This window comes from Rhea americana, unplaced genomic scaffold (assembly GCF_003343005.1).
Source record: "Rhea americana isolate MKP2758 unplaced genomic scaffold, rheAme1 scaffold_36, whole genome shotgun sequence".
NCBI classification, from domain to species: Eukaryota; Metazoa; Chordata; class Aves; order Rheiformes; family Rheidae; genus Rhea; species Rhea americana.
In genome coordinates, this window is record NW_028186490.1 from 5,160,889 (window position 1) to 5,188,853 (window position 27,965).

At 40.2% G+C, this 27,965-nt stretch overlaps 1 protein-coding gene across 6 annotated transcripts in view; it reads left to right on the forward strand.

Annotated features, from left to right (window-relative positions):
• ZMIZ1 (zinc finger MIZ-type containing 1) overlaps nt 1-27,965 on the forward strand; it is a 342,873-nt gene that overhangs the window by 213,025 nt on the left and 101,883 nt on the right. For all 6 annotated transcript variants that reach the window (XM_085312311.1, XM_085312315.1, XM_085312314.1 and 3 more), the window contains one exon: nt 163-268. In XM_085312311.1, the coding sequence (XP_085168437.1) occupies nt 163-268 (106 nt within the window). The remainder of the gene's footprint in view (nt 1-162; nt 269-27,965) is intronic.

The window sequence follows — 27,965 nt, forward strand, 5'->3', positions numbered from 1 at the left end:
GCTGTTCTTGCACTGGAAACAGTTGGTGAACAGCATGCATGTGCTGTGAATGCTGCAGCAGCGGGTTCGGTCACGTAACGTTAGTGCTGATAAGCAGGTTAATGTAACTTTACAAGGAGCTTAGGTAACCTCTAATGAAGCTTTTTCTCTTTTCTTCTGCAGGTGGTTAGTCGAGTGGCAGCTCAGCAAGGATTTGACTTGGATCTTGGATACAGGCTACTGGCAGTATGTGCAGCCAACAGGGACAAATTCACTCCAAAATCAGCTGGTAGGAAAAGCCTTTTCTGGTGCATCAGTGATGCTTGGAGGGTCATATTCTGAATAAATACTATCAACTACTCTCTTGCTTTCTTTAACAACAGATATTCTGTGGTAATAGTGCTGCAGATTTTAGTATTTCAATGGCATGCTGTTTTGAGGTTATGTGACTTTGGTGATTTGCATTTTTCCCAACTAGTGCTGTTCATTGCTCTGTCTGATCTTATAGATGAAGTGTTACTCCTAGAAATACTAAGATTTCTGATATTCAGTAATCTCAAGGTGGGAATGAACACACTCAAGCTTCTTGGTAAACTATCTTACTGATTGATTTTCTGTCGCTTGTCAGCCTCTCTACATCTTTCACATTCCTTCTGCAGTCTCCATGCATCTGTTGCCAAATTTTTATTCCTTGGACTGCATATGTCTGTGCAGATAAGTACCACAGTTTCTCATAGGTCTAGTCATTAGCGCTAGAATTTTGGGCCAAGAATAGGTGGCAAGGCTATTGATACAATATTAAGTGGCCATTTTTCCAGTATTTTATGCCATTAATCTGTTACACTGTTCTGATTGAACAGCAGTATTTGACCAAGATGTATTGCTATTGCTTTTCTGTATAGTAAAAGTGGAAAATGCAGTTAAGGGTCTTTTTGCTTCTCACATGTTTTATTTAAGTAGAGCATTTAATTCTGGTGCTTCTTTTCTTAGCTGATGAACGTCAACATAATGTGCACTGGCTTGGAAAATGGGCAGATAACTGTTACGTTCCAGAACAGAGCATGGCTAACTTTTCTGCTTAATACTAAACGGGTATGCGGTCCCAGTTTTATAATATCAGAAAAGGTTACCTTCTTCCAAAACAGTGATTTGTAGTCAGCTAATTGGGTCTTAATAATGTTTCTTTTCCTGWTTGTTTTCAGTTTTTATCAGCCCTTTTCACTCATGACTACCTTTTGTTCTAAGTACTCTAAGCATTTCCTCACACAAAACTGGCCCTTGGGTCATGGCATATTCACTGACTTACTGATTTGTCTTTTGTAGTGCAAAGGATTATTCATTTTACTGATGTCCAATAAATTGTTTGATTTTTCTCTGTGAARATTGTGTGGATTGTAAAGCATTCAGTTGACCGGGCATGATCTCCTTTTTCCTGAATTTGTGCTAATTTTGTCCAATAGTTAACTATCAGATCTCTTCTTGGTTGTTTTTTTTAAGGCTTTTCTGATGAGAAATTCCAACTATGAGTACACTAAGTGAGACGTTGTGGCTTTGTTTCCTTTTTAAAATATATCTACTGAAAGTCGTCATTGCACGTCTCTTGCCAGTTCTTCCGGAAGTGAGTCTCCATGCGGGTGTTAGTGGAGGTGACGCTGTCAGCCTTTGGATCTTTCATTGCATAATCCTTTTTCTTTGGGGGAATGGGCAGGGGTCTTGAAAACCTCTGGGGAACCATCACTTCCTAGAAAGCCCAATGTCAGTGTTTGATTTCTACAGGTAGTTACTCTTTGATAATTAGATATTTTGGCTTTTTCTCTAYGCGCCACTGTAGCAATCTTTCCACTCCAGCTGATCAAATACTTTCAAAGTTGATAATGAAATTTTGATTGGTTTTCTCAGTATATTCTAAAAGCTTTGGTTTTAGTCATTTGATCTGCTCCCTGTTTCCTAGTTGCATGTACAACCAATCATTTATTTCCAGTGATCTTAAATATTTGATTTTGCAGTTACTTTAGTTTCACTATGTACACACTTGTTTCACTGGTTATTCTTGGATTTTCTCATGCAAATCCACATAACGTTTTTAAGTGCTCTGGTTGTCAGTATTGATTAAGTACTCATAATTCTGYGTGTATCATAACGTATTTTGAGATTTGTCACATAGAGCCCTTACACCAAAGATGTCATATTGATATATGATCTGTGAGAGCTACAACAGTGAATGGGCAGCTTGGAAGAGGGCAATACATAAGTGAGGTTGCTTGAGACCATCCTGATTTTTCTAAAAGGRTTGATTTCAATGTCTATGTTATCGTTTTATGATTTCTAAAGCAATAGTGACTCTGTTTCCTCATGCAGCTTTCATAAAAATGTTGAGATTATTTCTCCCTTTTTTGTAGGCTGTCTGCCTCACTGAAAGCTGGCTACGTGGTTTGCTTAAGTTGTTGTCAGGGATTTTTGCATGTTTTGAGTAACTTTTCCTGTTATATTTGCGGAAAGACACCTTCAACACTTCTTCCAATCACTTACCTAAAGAAGTGCCCTGATGCAGTTTCCAAATGGCCTTATTTTTAAATGAATAAGTGTAAATTGTTGGGTGTTTTCCTTCCTTTTGGCTTAAGAGTTGGGAAGTTTGCAGTGGCTTAAGTTCATATCGCTAAGCCTGAATTTAATGCTGCCAAAGCTCTAGAAATATTTTCAGTCCATACTGTGGTGTCTGACACACTGAAATGTATGGAAAAAACACCTTTTCTAATTAAAACATTTGAATAGGTGAATATTGGGGAAAATATTTGCGCCAAATCCTTTTGAGGCCCATCTACAGTTAATATATCTTTACAGCTTAGAGCAAGGCTCGTCAGCTGATGTCCTGCAGGCCAGGATGCCTCTGAGCGGCCTGTCAGCACTGGCCGTCGGGCTTACAGCCCTGTGCTGTGGAGCAGAGGGGCCATGCTGGGTTGCTGTCCCGTAGATCTGCTAGCTTGAAAAAAGAGCTAAAGCGCTGCGGTGCGTAGTGATGCCCGGATGGTGAGTCCTGCTCCCGCTCGCCGATTGTCCGCAGGGCCGAGGACCTGAATTGGCAGAAAACCTTCTCTTGGTACGGCTCACTTTCTATTCGCCTGGCTCCTTGAACTGGGAGGGCAGGTGGGTTTTGGGGTGCCCCAGGTAATGCTCACAGGTCCCAGTCAGTGCTTGTGGGAGGAGGCTGGAGCCCAAGGGCAGAGCAGTTAGCCTTTGGCAACAGCTAGCTGCTGAACAGGCACAGCTGTACCCTAAAACTGCACCTCTGGCTCGTGTAATTGGCCCCAAGCTGTTTCATCCAAGTTGGCTTAAATGATTTGAGTGTTAGGTTCCTGCTAACCCATCTCATTTAAGCTGAAGAGGTGAGGGAGTGATTACAGGAGCAGCAGATGGCAGATCAGAGCAACTGCTATTGCCTGGGAGAGGAGGGGAGAGAGGAGCAGCTGGAGCCAGGTGGGTAGCAACCTTTTCAGCTGGCACAGCCACGACTGGAGGTCTGCGTGTGAGCAGACCAAGAGCTGTCTGCTCCTTGGAGCGTTGCCCATCCATGGCTGCTTAGTGTTGCTGAGACAGTATTTGAAGTTGTACTTTTATGTCTGTCTCATTTTACTGGGCCAGTGAGGTAGTTAACAAATAGCTACTAGGAACTGTTTTGGAGAATGCCTTGAGGGGAGACCCATGTGGCATGACAAGTATTACAAAGTTGTCATGTGTGCTTTTAAATAGTAATGATGACTGAATGGCTGTGCCTTTTCCTTCTGCTTTCTGATGTTTGTACCTGAAATAAAAGCTGTGCCTCCTTTTATTCTTCTAGCCCACGCTACTGCATCTGGGCTGCTGCCTTAGCAGGAGGTCAAACACAGCATTTCCCACCTTGAAGACAAACGACAAAGCCTTTAAGAAATATGTGTGTCTCTTTTGGTGACAGCTGCTCCCCAAAGGTTCCACGGCAAATTCCTTTGGCTTGTTCTGATACCTGTGGGGAACGGCAGAGCAGGCTGGCTGCGCGCTCCTCACGCGCCAGCTGCAGCCGCCTGCGTTGGTCTTAGTCCATGAGGGCGTGTGTGCTTGTGCGTTCCTAGTTTGCTTCCTGATCTTTGAGTTGTGCTTACCTGGACCTCTAAGCCTTTTGTGAGCATGAAATCTGCTGCTTCAGTCCTTACTGTACAAGATTTTAAGTTGTTCGGTAGCTTTGTTTTAAGTCTATTATTCAAATAAAAAGAAGTTTACGGATCAGAGTGTTAGTTTAAAAAAATTAGAATAATTTTCTACACTGAAATAATTTTTAAATACTTTATCGAGCTACTGAACTTTTTTGTTGCTTTTGTAGCTACTTTTGCTTTTGTCAGGAGGCCAAGCTGAGGCCAGAGGAGGGGAGCGCAGGATGAGATCATGCAGGGAGCTTTGTCAGGAAAGGAGGGCGTTCAGTATCTGTGAAAAGAGAGAGCCAGGGAGAAGGCAGCCTGAGGGCAGAACGGTGCAGAAAACATACCTTAGCAATCACTGAGAAACCACAGCAAACAAATGCTGTGATAGCCTGATGGGCAGCTAAGTGTTAGATGTTTGATAGCAGGGATAGTAATCCCTTCTTTCTGATATAGTACAGTTATTGATTTGTTTTGAGTCCCTTAGGCTCTCCTTGTTGTGCTTTTGATTTTACATTTGAAGAGCAGTATTACTTAATATTCTAACTGTATGTAATATATAAACTAAACTTTATAGTATTTGAAAATTTTACATTAAGTTTTTTTTTCTTGAGCTTTTATCACTGTAAAATAACTGGGATGATCTCAGTGGATCTTAGACCAAAGGCACCAGTAAAATGGACCCTGAGTTAACAAAGTTATTTGCAGTGACAGTACTGGCAAATTGTGTCATAAAAACATCAAAAAGGGACACTGAGACCTAAGGCTATGTCCTGATTTAGGGTATAACGAATTAGCTAATATGTTTTACTGCCTTGTTTCAAAACAATGGAATAGATTGGCCAAAGAGTGTGTTATCAAATCAAGCTTATAGAAATGAGGGAAAAAGAAGAAATGAGACTGCAATAGAAATGAAGAAAAGGTAAAAAGTAAGGATAATYTCTAGATTATGGGTGACCATAAATCTCGGTAAACACTTGGACTGAGTTCCCAGTAATAATGCTTCTAATTGTAATGATACTGTCAGTGGAGGCAAAGCAAGGTGGCTAAAGGGAATACAAGTATAAAACGAAAATTACTGCAGCCAAGGCTGATTGCATCCTTACAGCTTGAAGGGACCAAATGGTCAACATGCCTGCATTTGTAAAGAAATAGTGTATAAAATGTCAGTCTCATGCCTCACACCAGAGAGTTTCAGCAAGTCAGGCAAGTAAAAAATGGTCTTATATGGCCGGAGAAGAAATGCAAATGCTATATCTGTATTTAGGAAAGTGGCTGATAAGAAGAACAGGCAGCCAGCTTTAGGGCAGCAGAGTAGAAGAGCTTGACTTGAATCATTCATGAAATGAAAACTGAGCAGGGTTATGAAATGTGTGTATGTACTGAAGAATAAACAGTTTGAAACAAGAAGAGCTATGAAACCAAACGACAGCGTTGGCATAAAAGCGTGTGGGTATAAATTGAATACATTTTTGAAAATAGGAAATTCTGAACTATTAGGGCAGTTTGATTTGGAATAGCCTTTCAGTTAGAATGACAGTGGGGAGAGAGGGAGCAGAGGAAAGGGAAAGGGAAAATCCAACTGCTTTTGTAAAGATAAAGCTCAATCAACTTATGAAGAGGGCTTTCTAATGTGGTTCTTGATGTACTGAGAAGCAGGATTAGGAACATCTTTATCTGCATACTCCTTAATTCTTGCTACATTTCCATGCAGCCAGCTGATCCACTGGTTCTGCCTTAGACTTAATGTCCTAGAACTGTCCACTTAAACACCCTTCATTAAAAGAAAGGCAGCATTTTCTTTTGGCTGTCACTTTCTGAAATAGCTTTTGAAGCTGAAGACTGGCTAGCTTTCAGATGATCCCTGGGTTCACTTCCCAACTCTTAGCACAGGTTCTCACTGTGTGCCCTTGGTGCCTTTGCTTTCTGTCTTGTGTTTTATATCTTGGAAGCAGGGATAATAATACCTTCCACTTCACTTTTATTTGCTGGGTTTAATTGAATTCACTATTACGCAGGGCAGGAACTACGTCTTTCCCGGTAAGCGTGTATCCAGTGAAGTGGAGCTCTGATTTCAGCTGGGATACTTAAGCTTTGTTGTCATGCAAATTCAATAATTCTGTTCTGGAACATACATTGGTAAACTATCTTTTACAACCAGGACTGTCTTTCCTAAAAGCCTATATTGTGTATTTTGGACATAAACGGGTAATTCATCCTTACATTAGCCAGTTAAATTAAGAGGTTAGTTGCATTAGTTTCCTGCTTGCCCAGATCTCTACCTCTCTCTCACCAAAGGGAAGCACAGCTAATACTGCTGCTTAGCGGATAATTTATGCCTGTGGTCTGTGATGGCCCCATTTATAGTGACTGCAGAACGAGATCACAAGGAGGACCTGGTAGATATTGCCCTTTTGTCTAGCCCATGAGCTCGCTTAGAACAAACCAGATCTCTATGGGAGACCTGCAGTTTGGAAAATTATGTCCTGTACTTGGAGCTTCTGTCTGGTTGGCTGGACCTGTAGGTGGCTTGTCAAGAGCTTGCTCTCAAACATCTCAAAATGCAGCACCTGAAGAGCCTGCAGAATGAGAGATGCTCTCCCTGGTAGACCTTCAACTCAGCTTTTTCTGTTTCCTTTCTCTGGGGTGTCTGCTGCTGGCAGATTTGGTGTCCTTTCTATGCTTAGAAGAAGCACTTGTGTGCTTGTGTTTGTTTTTTTTTTTTTTTTTTTTTTTTTTTTTTTTTTGTTATCCTCTGTTTGGCAGCTCTTCATCTTTAATGAGAGTTTTAGGGCCTTGTGACATACCTGTGTAGGTAGGTATTATTTTGCTGGAAAGAGAATTTACTTTTTGGCATTCACTATCCTATTCTGCACTTGGACACCTATGTTTCTAAAGAAGGTTGCATGCCTGAGCTGCTGCTTCCTTATTCTGTTTAGCCGAAATATCAGGTGACTCAGCCTGTTCTTTTTGTTGTTTGGCAAGTCCTTGTTGCCATACTACTAGTTTTGACTTTGATAGGGGATGTAGCAGTAAAACTCTGTCACCAGGTTGGAACATTTTTACACTAACACCTTTACGGTAGCACTTGAGAAAATTCGCAGAGGCTCGAATATAGTAACAAGCCAGCTCTGTTGTTTTCTTAGTCTGTGCCTTAGATTTGCGTGAAGCTAGCAGGTCTCCCTGAATGCTTTGAAGTGTACRGTGAGTTCGTTCATTGTGCCGTCCCCGGGCACTGCCGCTTCCTGGTGACCACGGCACGCTATCACTAAGACTGGAGCSGGCGTTCTCTGCGGAAGATTTCTGTTGCTTTCTATCACAGTTTTGTGCCTTCTGTTCAGGGACACTGTATGTGTTGAGAGCAGCTGAAAACTTGGTGATAGAGACAGACTGGAGCTTGATCTCAGTGCGAATTCTGACTTTACTGGTTTTGTTTTGAGTAATGTATCTGTCCCTCTAAACATGAGGTGTATGACAAACAGGAAGAAGGGAGGCGACTATAAAAGCGTACCCGTATTTGTAGGAAGGAAGAGAGCAAACTCTTCAGAATGGCATTTKCCCTTTACAAGTTACCTTTTCTCAGCTTACAGCTTGCAGTCCTGAGCATATTCCTTGCCAAGCTGCAGGGCATCCAAATGTACCACACTGCCGGTGCTCTTTTACCAGCCTGTGTGTCTTGAAGGCATTTAGAGAAGTTCAGGAGGAGAAGAGTAACATAGCAACTTCCACTGGCATTGATGGGTTTTTGCTGCCGATGTGCTGAACTGACAGAAACATCAACTACACGAACAAATCAGATCATCTTGCTCCAGTACAGCAAGTTCAGTCACTTWGTACAATGGAAATCAGATGGAAATCACTGGTCAAAATTCCAGATCCAGTTACTAATTTCTGCAGGTTGGTATGCAGCATATAGTAAGCCTCCTAAGAAAAGTTCTTCCTCCTAGTAACCTAGAGAGGACACTATCATTGTCAATACATGCTGGTTGGTAGACAAGACGTTATATGTAGTATTTCTCTTTAAAAATGGAAATTTATGTACTGAGAAATCTTACTGAATTTACTGAATTACTTACTGAAACTGAAATTTTTGTATTGCATCCTTTTAAATTCTCACATTCAAATACACCTGTTAAAGTATGCCATTAGCACGGTATTTGCGTAAGAGCTATGTGATAAATACATTCAGTTAAAGAATAATAAATCACATGGATTCATTATCATAGATTATTCTAGTTTGTATTAATTTTTGTGCCTTTTCATGAGAGGAAATTCAAGAAAAAAGACCATAGAATAACAGAAAATGGATTTGAAGAGAGCTATTAAATAATATATACCCCAAACCAATGCAATGTTGTTCCAAATAAATATATGTTATTTTTTCCAAGAAATTTGGTAGAGGTTGGTGTGTTCATGTTTGATAATGCTTTTGGATTGTTTCCATTTTATGAATTCTTTTTGTCACCCCTTCAAGTTTTAATAACTCATAAAAATATCAAATTGAGTTTCCTCTGCAGGTTTTCAGATGTGGAGATTGAATACTCCCATTTTATTTTTCGATAGTCTGGTCAAAACTGTAAGGGAATTTGTTTCTCATTGTGGATTTTTTTTWAATTTCTTATAATTTCCTAACTACTCTTTCCTTTTATATTCTTGACACATCTGTATATGCTAAATCACACTATGTAGCAGTTACCAGTAACACCTGAATTGAGGAAGAAATGGAAAAAAAAGCAAGGTTTTGCTAAAACAAACAAACAAACTCAGAAGGTATGGATTCAGAGGTAGAAATTTAAATTGTATTGAATCTCATTTCTGTGCTTAAACTAGGCTTTTTTCAAAGTCTGGATGTGAGGTCCAAGAAACAAGTTTGTGAAGGTAGATGTATCTCTGCTTTTATAAGGTGTCTCCATGTACACAGGTGTAGTTGAGCTTCAGATTCATAGAGCATTTCCTAGTGTTTTGGAAGGGAAAAATTATCCGGTCATAATACCTCTGGATATTGAGTATACGCAGCAAATCTCTTGATGCTTGTATCTGTCTGTCTAATAAGCATCTTTGCTATACCCTATGCTATGTTGTTGTGAATTTGCCTTTCTTTTGTGCTGTTACAAAGAATCGTTGTTTCTTTCTTTTTTTTTTTTTTTCTCATGGACCGAATATGTGCTGGATTTTAGAGCTCCACTCACAGACTTTCGGCTCTTGGCAAACCTGGCTTGTGAAATATGATCAGATTAATGGTTAAACTCAAGCCCCTTCAACATATTCCCTATTTCTTTGAGAAAAGCCTACATTTAATGTGTGGTGGGGCTAGTGAATCTTGCACACTGATTGTAGTGGACAGAGCAGATTCTGGATGTTTAAATCTTTTTTGCCTGCATATGTTGTCATTTCCCAAAGCACCGTTCAGGGCTTTGTAGATCTGAACCTGCAGCTGCATGCACCAAACCTTAGTTTCAGGTTCACAGACTGATTTAACGTGTGTTTTCTAAAGCAGATTCTTGCAGGGAACATAAATTTAAATATTAAAGGCAAATATTACTGACTTGACTTTAAACATGTTTAATAGATAGCTGAACAAGGGCTGCTCCTGAGGAGATAGACCTCAACATCTGCACGCAAAGCAGGGTATTTGTTTCTTGTGTGATAGTGTCCCCTATGATTGTCTGGTCAGACCCGATGACATTAATCTTGCTCACTCTGGAAGGTATTGTCTTTCCATCATAGAAGAAACAAATGAAATTATTTAGTGTATTTACTACAAAAGCAATTTCATTAAGACAGAGAACTAGAGAGACCTCTAAGTTCTCAGTGTGAAAAATGACTCACTGCTGGTCTAAAATGAGATTGGAAGATGTAAATTGTTGGAAATTTGTAGCAGTTGCCATCTCCCACTGGGAATGTTGGAGCAGGCCTACTGGTCCTTGAAAACCAGATAGTATTGCAAACAGTAAAGGATTTTACTTTTAAGGTCTTCTAATATTACTGCCGAATGTGTTTATTTTTTAATAATTAGCAGTAATTACAATAATTGTGACTTGACCAAAGGAAAAACAAGACATTGGAGTTGTGTCACCATTTTGCTCTCCTGAGGACAAAAGCAAAGACTTTGAGCAGATTTTTGTTAGAACCAGTTGTATAAACCTCCTTTCTCTGTCCCGTTATGACATCTAGGGTGCTCCGCACGACAGTAAACTGTTTTTAAATTGTGATGTAAAATTTTATTCAGTTAAGATAAACGTAGATGAAATTCCTAAGAATAGCAGCACTGTGAGCTAGAGAAAGGTCAGACTGATGTTGTGGTCTACTAACTTTCAGAACAGAAGAAATACAGAAAGAAATATCCTTCAGAAGGAGGGAGAGCTGCCTTCTTYCAACATGTAGAAAAATTAATAGCCTCTAAAGAGAGAGGCTTTGAGTGGAGAGGAAATTCCATGTTCGTTGTATTCTTTCCAGCCGAATATTGGTCTCCACTTGCAGTAAAAGGGGAAAGGCGGCAGACGCCCCTCGGCAGAGGCACTGCCGTGCGATAGCCGCGGTTGGAGGCGCTCCTCTCCCAGCTCTGCCAGAACAGCTGYGTGAAGCGACACGCGCAAAATGGGATCAGGGCATTGATCTGGCTTTTAGAGAATCCTGGCAGGGAGAAGATAAAGTGTTGTTTCACCCGTTTGCTTCGTGTAAGCAGGGTGAGCTCCCGCGCAGAATGATTCGGTGCCTCTAAAGGGACCAAAAGGGGTTACACGCAGAGGCCTTCTCCTGGATTGTGGCATCCTTTGGTTATCGAGTATAACGTAACTCCCACATGGGTCAAAATTCACACTGAGGTCAAACCGAGAGCGGGCTTGTCGCTCGCGTGAGAGCCTGAACTGTGTGCAAAGGCAGAGAAGTGAGGTGAGCGCAGGACGGGGGCCAGTCTTGCTGTACRCTCCTCTGCAAGAGCTGGGCTTTCAGCAGAACCAAGTCCTCCTAAGAGACAGCATCCCCTTGCAGCAGCTAGGCACGCATAGGCACTTCAGCATTTTTATTTGATTATAATGTAAAAAATATTGAAGGTGATGCTGGAAAAACAGAGGGGAAATCCTGACTGTCTGACTTGGCACAGTCCTCTCTGGTTCAATCAGCACTACAGACTGCCAGGCTTCTGCAGTTAAAAGTATGTTGTGTATTCCTCATTTCTTCTTGATCTGGTAGAATTCAGTGACAAATGCATGTTTTCACTSAGAAAGATCTCAATCTCTGGAGAGAACTGTTTTCAGATTGAGGTAGGATGGGAAATGTATTGATTCTGCATTTAATTAATCTTAAACTTGTCAATAAGGTAAGCTTAAACTTTATAGACCTTAAATTCTATAGAATGAAAATGATGATCCTCTAAGGAGACTTCTCCCTATTCTCCAATACACTAATAYGGATACATGGCAGACAGTCCTTGCRTAATACTGATCATTTTGGTGATTGATCTTGTAGATGAGAATATAAAACTAGACTGAGATCTGGAAGATAGATGAGCAACTGTATGCATCTATCATGAAGTAAATGTATGTGAACTATGGTTCGAAAATGTACTGGAATAGCTTGATATTAATTGCATATGTTGTCCCATGCAAAGAAAGCTTTACTCTGCAGGTGCCACTTAGTCTACAGCAGGAAAAAAAGTCCGGAAAGGATCATTGTTCCATTGCCGTATTTATTTGCATAAGTGCCATTTTTATCTGCCTTTCGTCTCACTGTCCAAAACCCATACTTACCATGAGGTCAACTATAAAGGTCATAGAGAGATTTATAATATAAAACTGTGTTGGAGAAACCTTATGCATATGCAAAAATAGCTGTCCTCTGTGCTGCAACGTTGAAATCTTTCTTGAAAGTTTCATGTCTGGACGTGTTACTTGTTAGTGATGTCCTTCCTGAAGCCTGGAAGGGTCCCCTTCTCTGGGCAGAAAGCCTTCCACGCTCGCTGCGCAGAACCGTGAGGAGTTGCAGCTGCGGTACTGCTGTTGCGTCTAGGCTGGCCGTCGACTGCCCTGCACATCCAGCAGCATCCATTCTTCTGGCAGCTGCTTGTAAGGTTACAGCGTTTAAAGCCGGAGAGGGGCAGAGGTGACAGAGTCAAAACAGGTTTGCTCATTTTGCTAACGCAGCAAAAAGATAGGGAGTAGAAAAGGGAGAGATCCCAGCATGGGAGCAGAGGACAAGGACAGCAGGCTTGCGGCTGCGCTGCCTACAAAGCTGGCCAACTCCAGATGAGTTGAGCGAGTGTGGGAGGGTCTGAATTTTAGGGTGAAATTAGAAAATTTTCAATGAAAAATCCAGATGTGCTTGTGGAAACCCAATCACGTACAAAATCCAAGGTAATGGGAACACGATCATGAAGTTTTATGAGATCTGCAGGTAATAATGTGGTTCTCCTTATGGTATGTGCAAGTTAATAAGCAAATAATACCCACATAACCAAAATTACTAGCTAAATAAATTTTTCCTACATCTCTCTCAACTTCAATATATCAACTTATCTTAGCAAACTAGACAGCTTTAAAAGAATTTGTTCTGTCACATAAAGCAAATTGCTTTGATAATTTAATTGGTATGTTCTTTTACTTAGTCTGGTTTGGGGGCTCCACATGCTGGATGACTGGTTTCTTTATAATGATCAGCTTTCTAAATTTCAGTGTAATTTAAGGCTGGACCTTTTTAAAGCTTATAGCCAGTGTTCTTTTTAAAGCAGAACTTGAGGCATGTGCCAGCCATTTTTGAGTAAATGGAGGATTAGCCATCTCTCTGCATGCATGCAATTATAAGTGAGGTTTCTGAGAAATCACAAAATGAATGGGATTTGATAGTTTGATAGTTTTTGAAGAYTTGTTGGTATTTTAGCTGCATGTTTACCAACTTTCTTTAATTTACAATTAATGAAAATGCACAGAAAATCCTTTGCAGTTCCACTTTCTCGGCATAGTTCAGGTACAGGACAGTCATGCCATCAAAGCATCCAGGAACTTAAATTGTTTGTTAGTCCCATCATATGGTGCAATATCTTGGGATAGGGGATCTTGGACTGACGAACTGTCCAGCATGAACTTGGAAAATGAGAGTTGTGATAAACCGCAGTGTGTTTTCAGGCAGAAGTACTCCTCTGAGTTCCTTGTTTATTCTGAATAACTTTTTTCTGTAGTGTTTTCCATGGGGCTCAGTTGCATAAACGTACAAGCAGGCAGAAGTTAATTCATTTCTTGGTTTTCCTTCTGATTTCCTCTTCCCCTCCACTGCTGTATCCTTCCAAATCCACCTTTAATTGCCGCACTCCTGCACTTGTTAATAGCTGTCATGTATTCCAGGTTTTAAAAGGCCATAAACACAGAAGAATGGGCTGAAGTATCTGAGTTAAAAGGCTTGTTCAAGATGTTATCTGTGTGCTGAATACAATTGCATGGGCATGTTAAAAGAAATCAGATTTTCTCATGGAGGTTTTTAGCACAGTGTGGCAGGAGTTTAGGCTTTGATCTTGCTGCTTTGCCATGGGGCGCATGTTCTGGAGGCACCTACCTGTCTTTTGACTGCTGGGGACTTGCAGTGTTATTTTTATCCAGATGAATGGTGTTCGTCTTCTCAACATCCTTCGTACCGTTTTCTTTTTTATTTAATACTTTATTGTTTTATGTTTGATTTTTACTTGTTTTAGAGTATCTCTGATATAGGGATCTAAAATAATAATAATAAACCATTCAAATGAGATATTCACAGCAGGCTGCTCCACACCACAAGAACTAACAGTGGAAAAGGATTCCTATATGGAATTGATTTCTCTGTGAAGTATCTACTTGCTCATAAATGAATTTTCATTTAAAGTATATGGAGCACAACTTGTTGCACTTTATTTAAGTAAATGCAAAGGGTGTTTTATCTTTTCCAAAAAATGACTGACTGACAAAAAGAATGGACCACCTCATTTTACAGAGTGAAATAACTCCTTTCTTTCGTCAACCTTCTGTCATGAAGTTGTCCTTATTCAGGAAAGCTCTTAGACCTACGCCGGTCTTCTGAGACACACTTAGCCCCTTTTGCAGGTTATGAGTAAAGATGAGTTGTCTAAGTGCATTCCTGAATCAGAACCTTAGTACTAATCCTTCAGTCATTGCAAAGAATAAATGAGGGGCAAAGACAAAGGGCCAAATTAAAATGAAAGAGATTCTGTTCAGATGGGCTCTGCTTCAGCAAGCACATATCTAATTATAAGCACACAAGTAGGCTCATTGACGTCAAACTTAATTAAACTGCTTAAATTTAGGCACATGCTTAAATTCTTTGCTGAATCAGTATTTTTGAGCCAACGAATAATAGGACATCATTACTGGTCAAAAGCGTGATTTTGTGGATGGGAAGGAGTTCAGACTCCTCCTCCTTTCCTCCATCAGTTCTTCTGAAGTGTTTCTGCTTCTTCAAGTGGCAGGAGTGAGGGCATGTGTCATGTGTTGAAGTTTCTGAATGTGTGCAAACAATACCGTAAACACAACTGTTGGTTCTCTGGTATTTTCAAGGCACCTTTCGTCCCACTATGCAATAATTGCAAACTGTGCCTGATACAGTAATTTTTTTAACTTTATTTTTCCTGATGTCCTTATGAGATAAATCGCCTTGCCAGGTCTTTGAAAGCCAAATTACTAACTCATTTTCATAACAAAATCAGAATTGAAAAAAACACGTAGTGAGAAGTGTTACAGGAAGAATCTGTCTTACGTAAGAAGCTTCTGTTCCTCGTTTCTTGAGTTTTTTATTTATGATGTCATAAAAAAAATAACTCATTATTTGTTAGCCTTGAATCAGTAAGGGCCTAATAAGAATTTCCCCCATAGGAATACAAAGGACAACATGATACATCTTACATAGAAACGCACATATGGGAATTTCAGCAATGCTTCCTAAATGAGCTGAGGCTGGTTGTGAGCTTTTAAGTATGCTCCCTGACTAAATAACGCACTGAAGTTGTCCTGATGTACTAGCAAGGGATTAATCAGGGAGGTACACTGCAAAAGATCAGATTTCTTCCACTTGGTACAGCTCGTGCCATGGGGAATCAGGGCTGCAAAGGAAGTTAATAAAGTTATCAACAGCAATTGGTTCAAAAAGGAAGAGCAGGTAAGAGAGCTGAATAAATCAAGATTTCTGTTTTAAAATGTACTCAACATTTTGTGTATGTTATCTTCTACTCACTATTTCCTGGTAATTGCCTGAGTCTACAGCTTAAATTTAATCATCTTCCTTTTTAGATACCGGAAAATGACGTGCATTCATTTATGCATTTGTATCTTTATGGCTGGAAAGAAAGCAAATAAATTACCTTCCCTCCATGACTTCTGCATCAGTTTCATCAATAGTGCCTGAAAGCTGTTGCTTTCAGAAAACTGCTTGGTTACCTGTGCAGGCTACCTTGATGGAGCCTGGTAGTCATATTTATCCACACCATATAATTTATTTCATGTCACTTAGCAGCTGTATTCATAGTCTAAAATAGCATGGTGCAACAGGTGGCTTATGAGTCAAATCAGAGCTTCAGTTTGACTTGATTACCTTTCCTAGGTTGGGTAAGGTAAGGAGAGAGGGAGCAGCTTTTTGAACTGTGAGTGCTTCTCCTTCTCTGCTAAGAGAGCTGGTCTCCTGCCAAGGCGGAGGTAACAACCTCCTCTCTCCCATAGCAGCTCGCCACCCTGTTACAGGTCAAGAGTGTGGTGTGTTAGATGAGCTACTGCAACAGCCAAAGTAGTGTATATGGGCTTAGAGAAAGACAGCATCCTTGCAGGGTAGAGAGGCTGCTTGTGCAGTGGAAGTAGATTTTGCTGCTGAAGAATCAGCAAGGCCATGAGATGTTCCAAAAAACGGTCCAGCCCAAACTGGTAAGCTCGATCTAAGGCATCTCATCACTTCAGAAAGGTGTTATTTTTGGTATGTGACAATAAATATAAAACCTTGGAGACAAGATAAAACTGGTGAACTTAAAAGGTGTGACAAAGGCTTAGATTTGTTATGCTAAGCTACTATATATTAATTATACCTGTGTTGTTATTACTACAGTTTTGCAGGGGACTTGCAAATGTACTCTTAAAAAAGGAAGCAACAACAGAACCCTCCTTTTTATGCTTTAAATATGTAGCCTTATTTTTGTTAACAGCCCAATTGCTGAAGTAACAGCCAAAATATCTCTGCACTAAATCTCAAGTTTCATCTTTTCACAGCAATAAGAGGAAGTGTCCGGCGTGGTCTGTGGTTGCCTTCCTAGTGTCTTTTTGCAAGTGTTTCATCTGTGTCTTTCCTCCTAACTCCACTGTGTCCAGGATACTCCAGGAATTAAAGGCAGAATTGTATACATGGCAAGCATGATCTTACTTGCGTCTGCCTTGCCAGCACAGAAGTGACACTTCTTCAGAACCTTTCTGTCCTAGAGCTGTTGACAAATTTTGAAGGTAGTTGCCATTACCCAGGCAGCTTTCTCGTCAGTGTACTATAAATTGTTTTTTCTGCCAGCCGTCTTAGCCAGCAAAGCAGGGAAAAACTCAGGCCTAAACAGTGGATTGTTACCCATTCTTCTTTGTAGGATATTCTTTGGTTGCATCCCATGTGTCTCCTTAAAATCATGATTTAATTAATTTAAATATTCATTTGCTGGTTTTATTTCTGAAGTTCATTTTTTTTTATGACAGAGTCATGTCTCCATATTTCATATAGTAAACAGTATTAAACTCTCAAACAATATCCGAATCACTTGTCTGGATAACAGAAGGATTGGGGTAAGTGGTTGGAGGGGACATGGTCATTTTATATACAGAGGTTGTCTAAATGGATAACAGGTTGCAGCAGAACCTGTAATAAAATTGCTTAAGTGGGTCAATTTAGCTATGATCAGAGCACAGTACTGGAGGTTTTGAGTTACAACTGTGGCTTTATTGAAGACTCATCTCTGCTTTCTTCACAGTCAGCTATCTGAATTTCCTTTCTCGCTTACATTAGGTGCTTCAAAGGGCAGGGAATGGCTGTGGGAGACAGTGTAATCTGTTTGCATGAAGGACTTACTTTGGAATTTCTGTTAGGAGCCATTGCAAATATAAACATGTGTAAGAACCATCAGTCAGAGAGAGGAAACGGTCATTTACCAACTACCAGGGTTCTTTGAGGAGCAAATCCATTTCCCGCTCTTCATCTTCTTCCTTTCATAGTCTTTTCTTCCTCTAGGGTTGCTGTTTAGGGACAGTAAGTCCATGCAGTATAGTCTGCCTTTTGTACATGTGTTTGAGGGAACAGAGGCATGAGGGCATGCCAGGACTGTATGAACAAAGCAAATCTCTAGTCTTAAGAGCTTTTGGCAAAGAACCATCCAGAGCATACGTACATGCAAGGTGTATGCAGTATGGAGTGCTCCAGCTACTGGCGAATAATTTTCTCATCAAAGAGGCTAATTGCACATACTTATTAGAGAAACTAATGTTGAGTAGCTACAAAAAGCATTGCTTTCTGACCTTTAAAGCTGTTACCTCCAGGGCAGAGTGAAGCAGGATATTTGCCTCACTATCGACTGTGACATTTCTATCCTAAAAATAGATCACTACAATCCCTTTCTGTTTCCAGTGGGCACTCTCTGTGAGTATATAGTATTCACTTAGGTCTTGATTTTCAGAAGTGCTGGGTAGTTGGAGATGTCAGCTGGAATGCTAAAACTAAAATTGGACGTATAAGGCAAAAAGAAGAGGAAAATACTTCACTATTTTCATTTGCTGTGGTAAAGAAAATCTTTCCTCTGGAAATCTTTTGCTTGATCTGAGTGCACTGAGTTCAGAGGTGATTAATCCACTTAGAGGATCCTTCAGCAATGGAAAGTGGCTACACAAATCTATGTAAACCAAGGGATCTTTTCTGTCTCCTTGATTTACACAGTTAAGAGTTACTATGTTCTTAGCTACAAGCATATGGTTTTATTCTGCACCGTGACAAATATTATAGCTTAAAACCACACTTACAATGAATATTTTAACCATATAAAATAGATATTTACTCATACCTCTTGCATTCTGTTGCTATCTTTTGTACTGTGAATGAATTATTGATTTAGATTTTTATTTTTGCACATGATTGGCTTGTATACAAGAGAACTTTTATGATTATGTTTCATTTCCTGCTAGTTTTGGTGACTGTATAAATCAATCAATTTAAGTTTATACCAGGCTGGTTGAAAAATGTTAATGAAAATTAAAAATTTCAAAATGTATTTCATTTATTTTCTGATCAGCTTGTTAGGGTCACCCAAGGCAATGCAGGCATATTTGCCTATCCTAATTAATCAAATCCAGGCTGACCTTTCATATGGTTGAGTGGCCCCATTGATATCAGTATTAAATCATAACATATGGGAGTTACAGTCTGAATGCTTGACAGGTATTTGACAGGAGAGCTTTGTATCGTGGGAATACCAAGAATTTATCCTTACAACAGAAGAAATTCTTTTTTCAGCAGGACATTTAGCCTGGACAAACTGATGTGTTTAAAAACACGAGCTAGAGATCAAGTTCCCTCTTGCTAGAGCTGTTAACCTACCTACGTTGTTAGTCAGATCGCAGGTTAAGTCACTTGAGGTCCTGATAGTCCTTCAGTGCTTTCACAGAACACTTCCTCTGCTTTTGATGTTTAGGAAGACATATTTCTCCTAAATTCACTGGGAGAGAATTGACACACCTTTCCAGCTCAGAGCAGCGCAAAGAGCTGTCTCAGAGCCCTTCAGAAGGGCTAAGAAGACCCTGTGGAGAACCAGCAAGAGCACCGTTCCTCAGGGAAGACGTAAATGCTGTAGGGTATAGCCCTTTCTGTAGGTAAACACGAGTGCTTGTACTGATCTACCAGTCACCTGCATAGAGGACACCTTTAGTTGAAGATACGTACGAATAAGCCGTGGGACTAACCGTTTCTGTCAGCTTGTCATCTCTGAGCTACTTGGTTTCCTTTTAGGAAAGGAGAGGAAGGAGAAGCAATTAATGTGCTATAGAGACATACACTCCTCATTTCAAACCCACCAACATTATTATACCTACTGCTTCCTTTAATACTACAAGCGTGTCATGGAAAGTCTGTGGCTTTTGAGCTGGAAAAGCACATTCTTCACATTAATAATTTCCCACAGTAACAAAGGTAACTTTTGGTTTCTTCCTCTGGAAAGAACGATAAGATCTAATTGTCCTGCTGTAATGAAGTGCTTGCTACGAGCTGCTTCCCCCCTTTTTCAGGTCCGTGTGGCACATTCCAATCTGTGCTTGCTTCAAGGCACATGAAGAATCCCTCGTGTGGGGGGAGGGTGGTTTCGTCGCACTTTAATGCACAGACATTAAGCCATTTGCTTTCTTCAAATACCCCAGTTAGAGTCGTGGTGAGGATTCTGGATTTCACACACACACACACACACACACACACACACTCCAAAGCTGCAGCACTCTTTATTTTTCCACCACAAATGAACTGAAACCCATAATCTCAGTACCAAGCAGAAGTGATTAAAATAGTGTGAAACAGATGGCTTAAAAGCTGCCAAAGATTGAATCTTCTGCTATTTTGTTTCTTGAAACAACCACGTTACTTCTTTAGTCAGCTATGAGTGGGCCATCATAACTCACTGGAGAAGAGGGGAGAGTGCTTGTTTCTCTGTCTTGGGCTGCTCATTAATAGCAATTAATTCATTTAAGCTATTTTTACTTTTTCAGAAGATCTATACATAATACAGATTGAAGTAATGCATCATTTTCATACAAGACAAAATGGAAACTTACCACAGATCTTTAAACAACATTTTCCCTGTTTCTTGGAAGTTTTGCTACTTCAGTTGGGTTTGGTTCCCTAGAGGACAGAGATAAAAGTTTAGCATTAGTTTATAGCATTCAGAGAATTGAGTTGCCACAGTATTTTGAAAAAGGTATGTGTTTCACATGTTGAGGATGTGTGAGRCTGGTAATCTATACACACTGGTTCGTAAAGAGAACGTTCTGGACAGTCCTCAGGGGACTTTATATGAGGTCCTCAGGCCTCATATAAAGCCATCAGCAGTGGGGTTGCTTACCCTGCTTCTCCAGAGGAGCAGCCGCCTTGCATAGAAAGTTTGAGAGGAGGCGACTTACAAAACAGTATGGAGTCTTGCCCTCCCCAAAGCACATTATGAAATCGTATTTTCCTCTTTCGAGCTACCCTGATTTTTTTTTTAAGCTATAGTCTTTATTTTAGATCAAAGGAACATTTTTACTACAGAGCCAAGACATGTCAGCTGGATGAGTGAATATATTGCAGCAGAACACAGCATACTTGCCTCTATTCTTTCACTTTTGCCATGGAGCTGCTCCAGCATTTTTGTAGGTCGCAAATTCTGAAAAGTTCTTTTGATGTTCCTAAGTACCAGTAGTTTACCAGTGCTACTTACAGTGTATTTTACATAGCAGTTCATTGCTCTCGGTAAGTAGATCAAAAGGTTTGGTTTCCCCTTAAGGAACATTTAAGGGATCAGTTTTGTGGACTTGGAAAAAGCTTTACTGGTCACTTACTATTTTTATGAAACCTTAGGATTTTCCTGTTGTTGTACAAACCTTGTATGAACTCAGTTCTTGCCATTGTTATCTTGACCCTAATTAATTTTTAAGTTTTCAAACAATGGCCTTCCTGGTGAAGTAACATATAGTTTTACGTATTTAATAACACAGAAGGTCCCAACCTTTGCATTCCTGTTGGAAATAGAACATTATCTGTGTGCAGTGCACTAAAAAAGGACTTCTAAAGGAGGGCAGCAAAACAAAACTGCACTTGTATTTTTATTTTTACGTGCTTTTTATTTAGAAACTTAAGAACTCTGATTACTGTAGATGGTGCTCTGCTTAAGCAAAGCAGTKTTGAAAAAGGGAAGTTCTCACCAAGTTGTCTGTAGAACTGAATCTCGTGGCATCTCTCCTCACATTCGTGTTTTGCCCAGCCATCTCGTTTCCTCTTTCTTCTCTTCTAGTGCAGCAGCYACCCTAATAAGAAGAGCTCAGCTGACAAATCTAGACTTTTTATTATTTAGGCTTTTCTGTGCAGTAAGGAACCTGGCCTCTGGAAGCAGCCTGGTTGCTCGGGCCTGGGGTACAGCACCAGCAGTACTGTTGCGAGGGAGTTAGAGAATTTTATTCTGGRGAGACTCTCCCCAGCTCTTCTTGGTGGAAAGCATTAGGTGTTGTATGTACTGCAGCTGTGTTCACTAAACCTGAATTATTGCAATTCACCTGAGACCCACTATGACTGAGCAATGTTTCATCTTCCAAATATTTACTCTGTTTTGCTTTGTTTTCCCTAAGGTATTAAAGGCTTGATATTAAATTGTTTTTGATTCTCTGTTTTTTCCTCTGGGGGATGCAGTATCTCTTCCTAGTCAAATGATGGTTACTCAGTCAATGGACAATATCTCTCTTAAAGACCTAATTCTTTTCTAAAAAAGAGAGAAGTGTGTTAGGGGTAGAGCAAGGATTTTGGAGGTTCACTATTGAAACTTCTGTTTTTATTTATTTTGTTAATTCTCCTAAATACACAGTCTAGGAAGTGACATAATTGCATACATTTTTAATTTCCTCTAGGCTCTGTGTGGTCTTCATCCAACTTCTCAGATGTTGGCTGCAGATGTTTAAAATCACTTCCTCCCAATTAAACATCTGCTCTGAAATGACAAAGTGTAAGACCACATATGTCTGAAGGGCCAATGTATGTGAAAACAGTTTTTGTTAGTAGACATATTGGAATTTTTTTCCTGTGCCTTAGCTTTCAGTGCACAGACGGTGAGAAATTGCTTTGCTCATTGAACTCCATGGGGGAGACTGAGTGGTGGTTTTAAGTACGCTTTAAAAACTGGGTTTCTTTTTGTTGGTGGTCTGTGCAAATCTTTTGGATGACTCTTATTCAAGGATGTAGTTTGCTCTACTATTTAAGCAGTATTTGTTGTCACTCCTGAAGTCTTAACAGAGCAGAAGTAGTGATGTRTGCCGATTTAGTTGTAGTTTGAGAATTTTTTTTTTTTGTTTTTTTTAACTATCTAGTCAAAGGGATTGTGACAGAATTCTATGTTTTCTAAAATTCGGTACAGTGCTTCTATCACACCAAACTAGGATTTATGTGGCCAATCATTCCATATCTAACGGTCTACCTTGAATGGCAGAGAGAGTGTACGCAAGAGGCATACTCACAACAAATTAGTAGTAATGATAACAGCATCATGCCTTGGAGAACAAAAATGATGAAAATAGTAGAAATATATGTATTTTTTGGTTGACAGAGGTAAAATACTGAATATTGACTTCAGGTGGAGTAACGGAAGAATAACTGTTTCTGAAGAAGTCAGAGAAAAATATTATTTTTATTCTATGAGGCAGAAGCTGATAAAAAGCTAATAGTGGAGAAAAAAAAACTGTGCATGTAGTTGTTCAGCAGTTTTGCACTGAAGAATTTGTCTGCTGGCAAATTAGCTTGAATTAAAATGTGTAAGAGGGGAGTTTGTGTGTGCGTATGTTGTTGTTGTTGACACATTGTGGTGTCGGACGCGTGGTGTGTTACTTCTTGACCTCCAGAGGTCCCTTCCAACCTTACGTTTCTATGATTCTTTYGTAAATTCTTGGTCTGCAGAAGGGCAAATGGGTTATAAAATAATGATGACCCGTTGCTTGCTTCATCTGTCCTGCAAGTAACCATTTTAAGGATTTTTATTAAGCAGGAAAAAAAAACATTAAATGAATTTAAAAATTCCAAATTACAGGCAAGAAATAACGTTTCATAGATGTAGCCTTCTAATTAGGGGCTTCGTAGGTATTAGATGACAGATGTAAATTGAGATGTTTTCAAAAAATACAGTGTTTCTCAAAGCAGAATCTCTAAGTATGAATTTCTATAAAACTGGACAGTCGTAGCATGAGCAAGTGATCGGCAAGCTTTTTTTTATAACCATGCCAGTGGTTTCAAAAGTAATTTAGAATAGAACAACTTAACCAGGCAAYACCTATTTTAAGTCCTTTAGCTCTTGAAGAAGATTGATTTCAAAGGGGCTCAATWCAAGCTAAAGGAGCTTGGTGATGCAGGCATGCGAGCTGAGCTGTGACCAGCGCGCTCTCTTTGTATACGCCGCTGAACTGCTGCTGATGGTAACAAGATAACYGGGCTATGGCAAAACTCAAACTATGGCAAAAGGCTACTTATCCAAGCWAAGAAAATCTGAACCTCAGTTATTGCAGTCCCATCCTTGATTATAATGAWGTATCTGTTTTAAAAGAAAAAGTAATTCACTCCTGGCCTGCTTAAATGTGTACTATTCATTTTTTAAGCAAGCAATTAAAAAGCCTGCTTTCTTGTCTTAGTCCRTTCATTAAGCAGCTAAAGTGGCTATGCTCAACGTATTTTCTCTCCTGAGGAGGTAACATCAGCTGCCTCAGTCATCAAAGAAGAAAGTGCCAAACTTGTCAAAGGGTCTAATGTAACCTGTCCGGTGCCTCAAGGCAGTGTTTCTTGGCTGTGGTGTTGATATTCACTTGGGCCTTCAAAGGTCCCATATGAGATTGGGGCAGCTGCGTCAGAGACGCAACGCACGGTTTGAACGTCCTTTCTTTGAAGAATTTGCGGCTGAACCGGCCAGGACAGAGCAGGGTAGCGGATGGCAGGCGATGGGGGGGGCTGAGGCACAGATCTACCCTGGCTTGCCCTGGCAGGGACCTGGGAATTGCTGTCTTGAGTTGCCAGCTGCCTTGATCACACAGTCATTTTTTTGCTACTGCAATCTAGGAGAGATGAGATAAAGAATTTATGGTAGTCTTGAGCCTTCCTACTGGGTTTGACATCTCCTCCTTRAAAGTGATGAACCTCCTGTGGAAATGAGCAGCATTAATTCAATTATAAGAGCTTTTGGACTAATTGTAATTTACCACTGTGAGTTCTTGTCCGAGAGAAGTCAGAAACCAGACTTAACAGGACGTCTCAGTTCAAGGATCGTGCTTGTATGAGAACTGATCCAGAGCAAGGCCCTCAGTGACGGAAAACCAGATGGAGATGTGTCAGTTTTCTCTGCCGAGGACAYGCACGAGCGGGCGCGTGGGGACGCTGCGGTCGGGGTAGCTGTTACGGAGGCCGCGGGGAGCCCGTGCTGCGCAGCTCTGCCCTGCCGCGCGCCCCTCGGAGCCAGCGGACCCCACCTGCTGCCAGCTCCCCTGCAGCAGCCCGCCTGGCTCRTTTATTCCCCAAAAAGAGGACTGCAGCGGATTTGCTGTTCTGCCTCTCCATAATCAATTAAGTTCATGCGTTGAACTCCTCGCAAACAGCGACTTCTTCTCTGTGCTTACCGTCTAGGAGAATGTAATCAAACCAAGCAGTGTGCTCCACTGGGGGACGGGTCCTGGTTTTGTTCGGTAAGTTTATGGGCAAAAGTGTCTTATCTTCTCCGTCTCTGTTTCTTTTATTTACGCCGGTAGCCCGGAAGGCGTGCCGGGTTGGCGGGAGGGTTTGGCCTAGCCTRCAGCAAAGCCCCGGGGCCCGTCCCCGAAGCCCCCTGGCAGACGAAAGCTTTTCTTTCCCCATGCTGCTGCCTCTTGGCTCTGCCCTGCTGCAAGGCAGTGGCAGCGGTGGCCCGTGTCTTGGCTGCTTGTTCAGAGGGCACCATACCCTGTCCTGCTGGCTAAGTGCAAGAGTTAAAAAGGCTGTGTAGATTTTCCTTCCAAATTACCCTCCAGGTAATTTGCCGGTTTACGTTACAGCTGGCTGATGCAGTCTTCCTCGCTAGCGGGTGTAACAAAAGTACAGAAGCAGTGTTTCCTCATGCCTTTTTTCTTACCTTTGCATTTCTCTACCTGGCAGGATGACTACACGAAAAGCATGTCGGTATTTAAATATCAGTTTTGTAATCTGATGTAATTATTTAGAGAAGGTTTTAATGTTTTTGAGGAGGTCAGCTATCTCAGTCTGAAAGTTATATTACTTAACATAAATATTTTGTAAGAATCATGTAAMTCATCTTCTACCTTCTAGTAGATTTAGGGTTATTACTTGCCTTCCTCTGGAGTTTTGTAAGGATTCATGTCTAAAATCATTCTTCCTTTTACATGAGGCAATATCCAAGTGTAAGAATTTAGGTACRTTTTTAAAGATAAAAGTTGACAATTGTATGGAATGTTTCTGTTATGATGACACTCTAGTCTCCTTTGGTCTCTAGGCAAAAGCGTAGCTCCAGTGATTAGTCATAGTAGTATAATATTAATTATATTGGACCTGTACTACAGCCTTGCTGATGTTGCCCTGTGGCACCTGTGATACTTAAAAGACAAAACAAAACATTAGTTTGATTCTTTCTCGCTCATCATAAACTGATGGCAGATTTGCATGTTTACTCCCAGAGTATAGAAACAATTTGCATTTGCTTTCTTCTTGTGTTTTAAAGTAACTTCAAATGTAAGGCCATTTCATTTTTCTTCTGACTGATCTATTCCTTTATTTTGGGAACCATATTTAGTAGGCTAAATTAAGCTGCAAGAGAAAAACTGTGRCTTTATTACTTTTTTAAAACTGAGACTGATGGATAGAGATACAGTTGAACAGTGGTGAACTGGACCTGAAGTTTTATCATACAGTGGTCCCCCTGGAAGCCATTAAAAGAATTGAGGAGGAGTCAGTACCTACTCTTATCCTTCCTAAAATCTTTTCCCTATGGGAATTGCAATAGAACATGAGGAAAAACTGAAGTAAATCCTGGCTGCATTCATGGAGAACCCAAGAAAAACTCCCTGTTTCCTTGATGTCGAAAAAGAAAATGGTACCTTGAATTTAGAACAGTTTGATTATAGCATACCAGGACATAGTTTGCAGTTAGTGGTACGTGTGTGCGTGAGAGTAGGAGCACAAAAGTAACTTATTAAGGATTATTGAGGAGCCAGGATACTCTCCCTCCCTTCCTCCTCCTTCCACACACAATAAATAAGTGAGGAGTCAACCCTGTATTTCCCTACATCTTTATCCTCCTTATTTCCAGAAGTGTAAGACTTACAAGACTGTTAGAAGACATGTAAGTCTTCCCATTTGGCTGAAGCCTTCTTTTCTGTCTTCTAAAGGATGAGATTGTTGAGGAGTGATATTGAAGGTTATTGACTTTCTGTTCTAGTTCTGTGAAAGCAGTTTCCGTTTTTACCTCCTCTCCCCCCTTATTCTTCTTCCCCACCTTATTTTTGTTACGGGAATGTATGACAGACCYCTTTTATTCTGATCAAATCCAGAGTGCGAGGAGATGTGGTACACTGAACTTCACTGTCTTTCCTTCAGCAGAGTTAAGAGCTGCCATTACATCCCAGAAGGGGATGGCAGATGAGAGTGGAGATAGTGCTAGAGTGTAAAACCTTGTTTTTTTCTGGACTATAAATTTTACAGTTGTAGAGCTTCACCCAGAATAATGCCTTCAAAGAAGATAATCATGATTCAAAGCAGGAGAAAGACAATCTGGGGAGGACTACATGAGAAAGTAAGAGTAGAAATCATTTTGATAAGATCTGTGGTATTACAGGATCTTCCTGTCTTTCCTTTTGGAAGTACCTGCCTCCTGAAGGCTTAGTATCTCTAATCTTACATGACATAAACTATTTTTGAGCATGAGGCTAATTGTTAATACTGAAGTATTTTTCTGTAATTCTAGGTCTTCTATTCCTTTCTCGGAGGTAAAAAGGAATGTAACTTTTGTAGTTTTATTTCTTCCTCCTTTACTCAAAGCAGACCGTTTTGGCTCTACAATTCTTCTCTTTGTAGGTGTGACTGTATACTGTATCTTTTTAAGAGAGGTTATAAACACTGTGTAGCAGTTTCCAAACCACAGTCCTTCAGGCCAAGCAAGTGGCCTACAGAGTAACACTAAAGCATATTAACATCATTTAGATAACCGACCAGCATTTTTTAATTTAATATATTGATGATGCACTAGTTGGTGAATAGTTGGGGAGCTGACAGTGACTGTCTGGTCAGAAGTTCAGAACTGTGATGATCCAGGCCAAGGTTCCCAAAGCTGACTGCTGCTTTGTGGTTCAAGGTATCCAAAAATTTTTATTTCTTTTCAGAGTCTTGGTCAAATTATACTTTYTCATTTAAGTCAGTCTCACTGTATCTGAAAGTTTACTTCAGCTTTTATAGTTAAAGAGGAGAAGCTCCAGTGTGTATTCTTAAGTACTTTGAGAAATGAAAAGAAGTTAAGTACAAGTGATTAGGAACACGGGCATCTAGTGAAGCTTCCATAAAATATGTTCAGCTCTAATGTTCACTTGCCACTGTGTTTAAATGTGAAACAAAAAGTAAAGTCACATTTTCAGCTTAAGGGAACATGCAGAATTTACTGCTGAATGAATGAGACCTCCTGCTTTTACTTTGCAGGCTTTATTAAGAGAAGTCTTGATTAAGCCTCCCCTCCTAAAACTTTTGTTTTGAACTGTTTGATTCTCAAATGTCTCAGATGCGGACAACCAGCCCATTAAGGCAAAGTTTTATATATACAGGACAGGAAAAATAATCTGATTAGTGTAAATTAATAAGAGGGCAGTTCCTGTCATTCACAGTGGAAGTGCAGGGGTGCTTGACTTGATCAAGTTATTTCAAAGTGTCTGTTATGGACAAAACTTCTTTCTAGTGCTTATAAATCATTAAGCGCTACTCTTGTGAAACTCTCCATGCAGTGTTGCTGGAGAGATATGAAAATAGCGTTAAATGTTAATGGATATTTTCCAGGTTATAGAGTAATGTGTATTTTTGTAACTATACTATTGATGCATATTTTTGCAG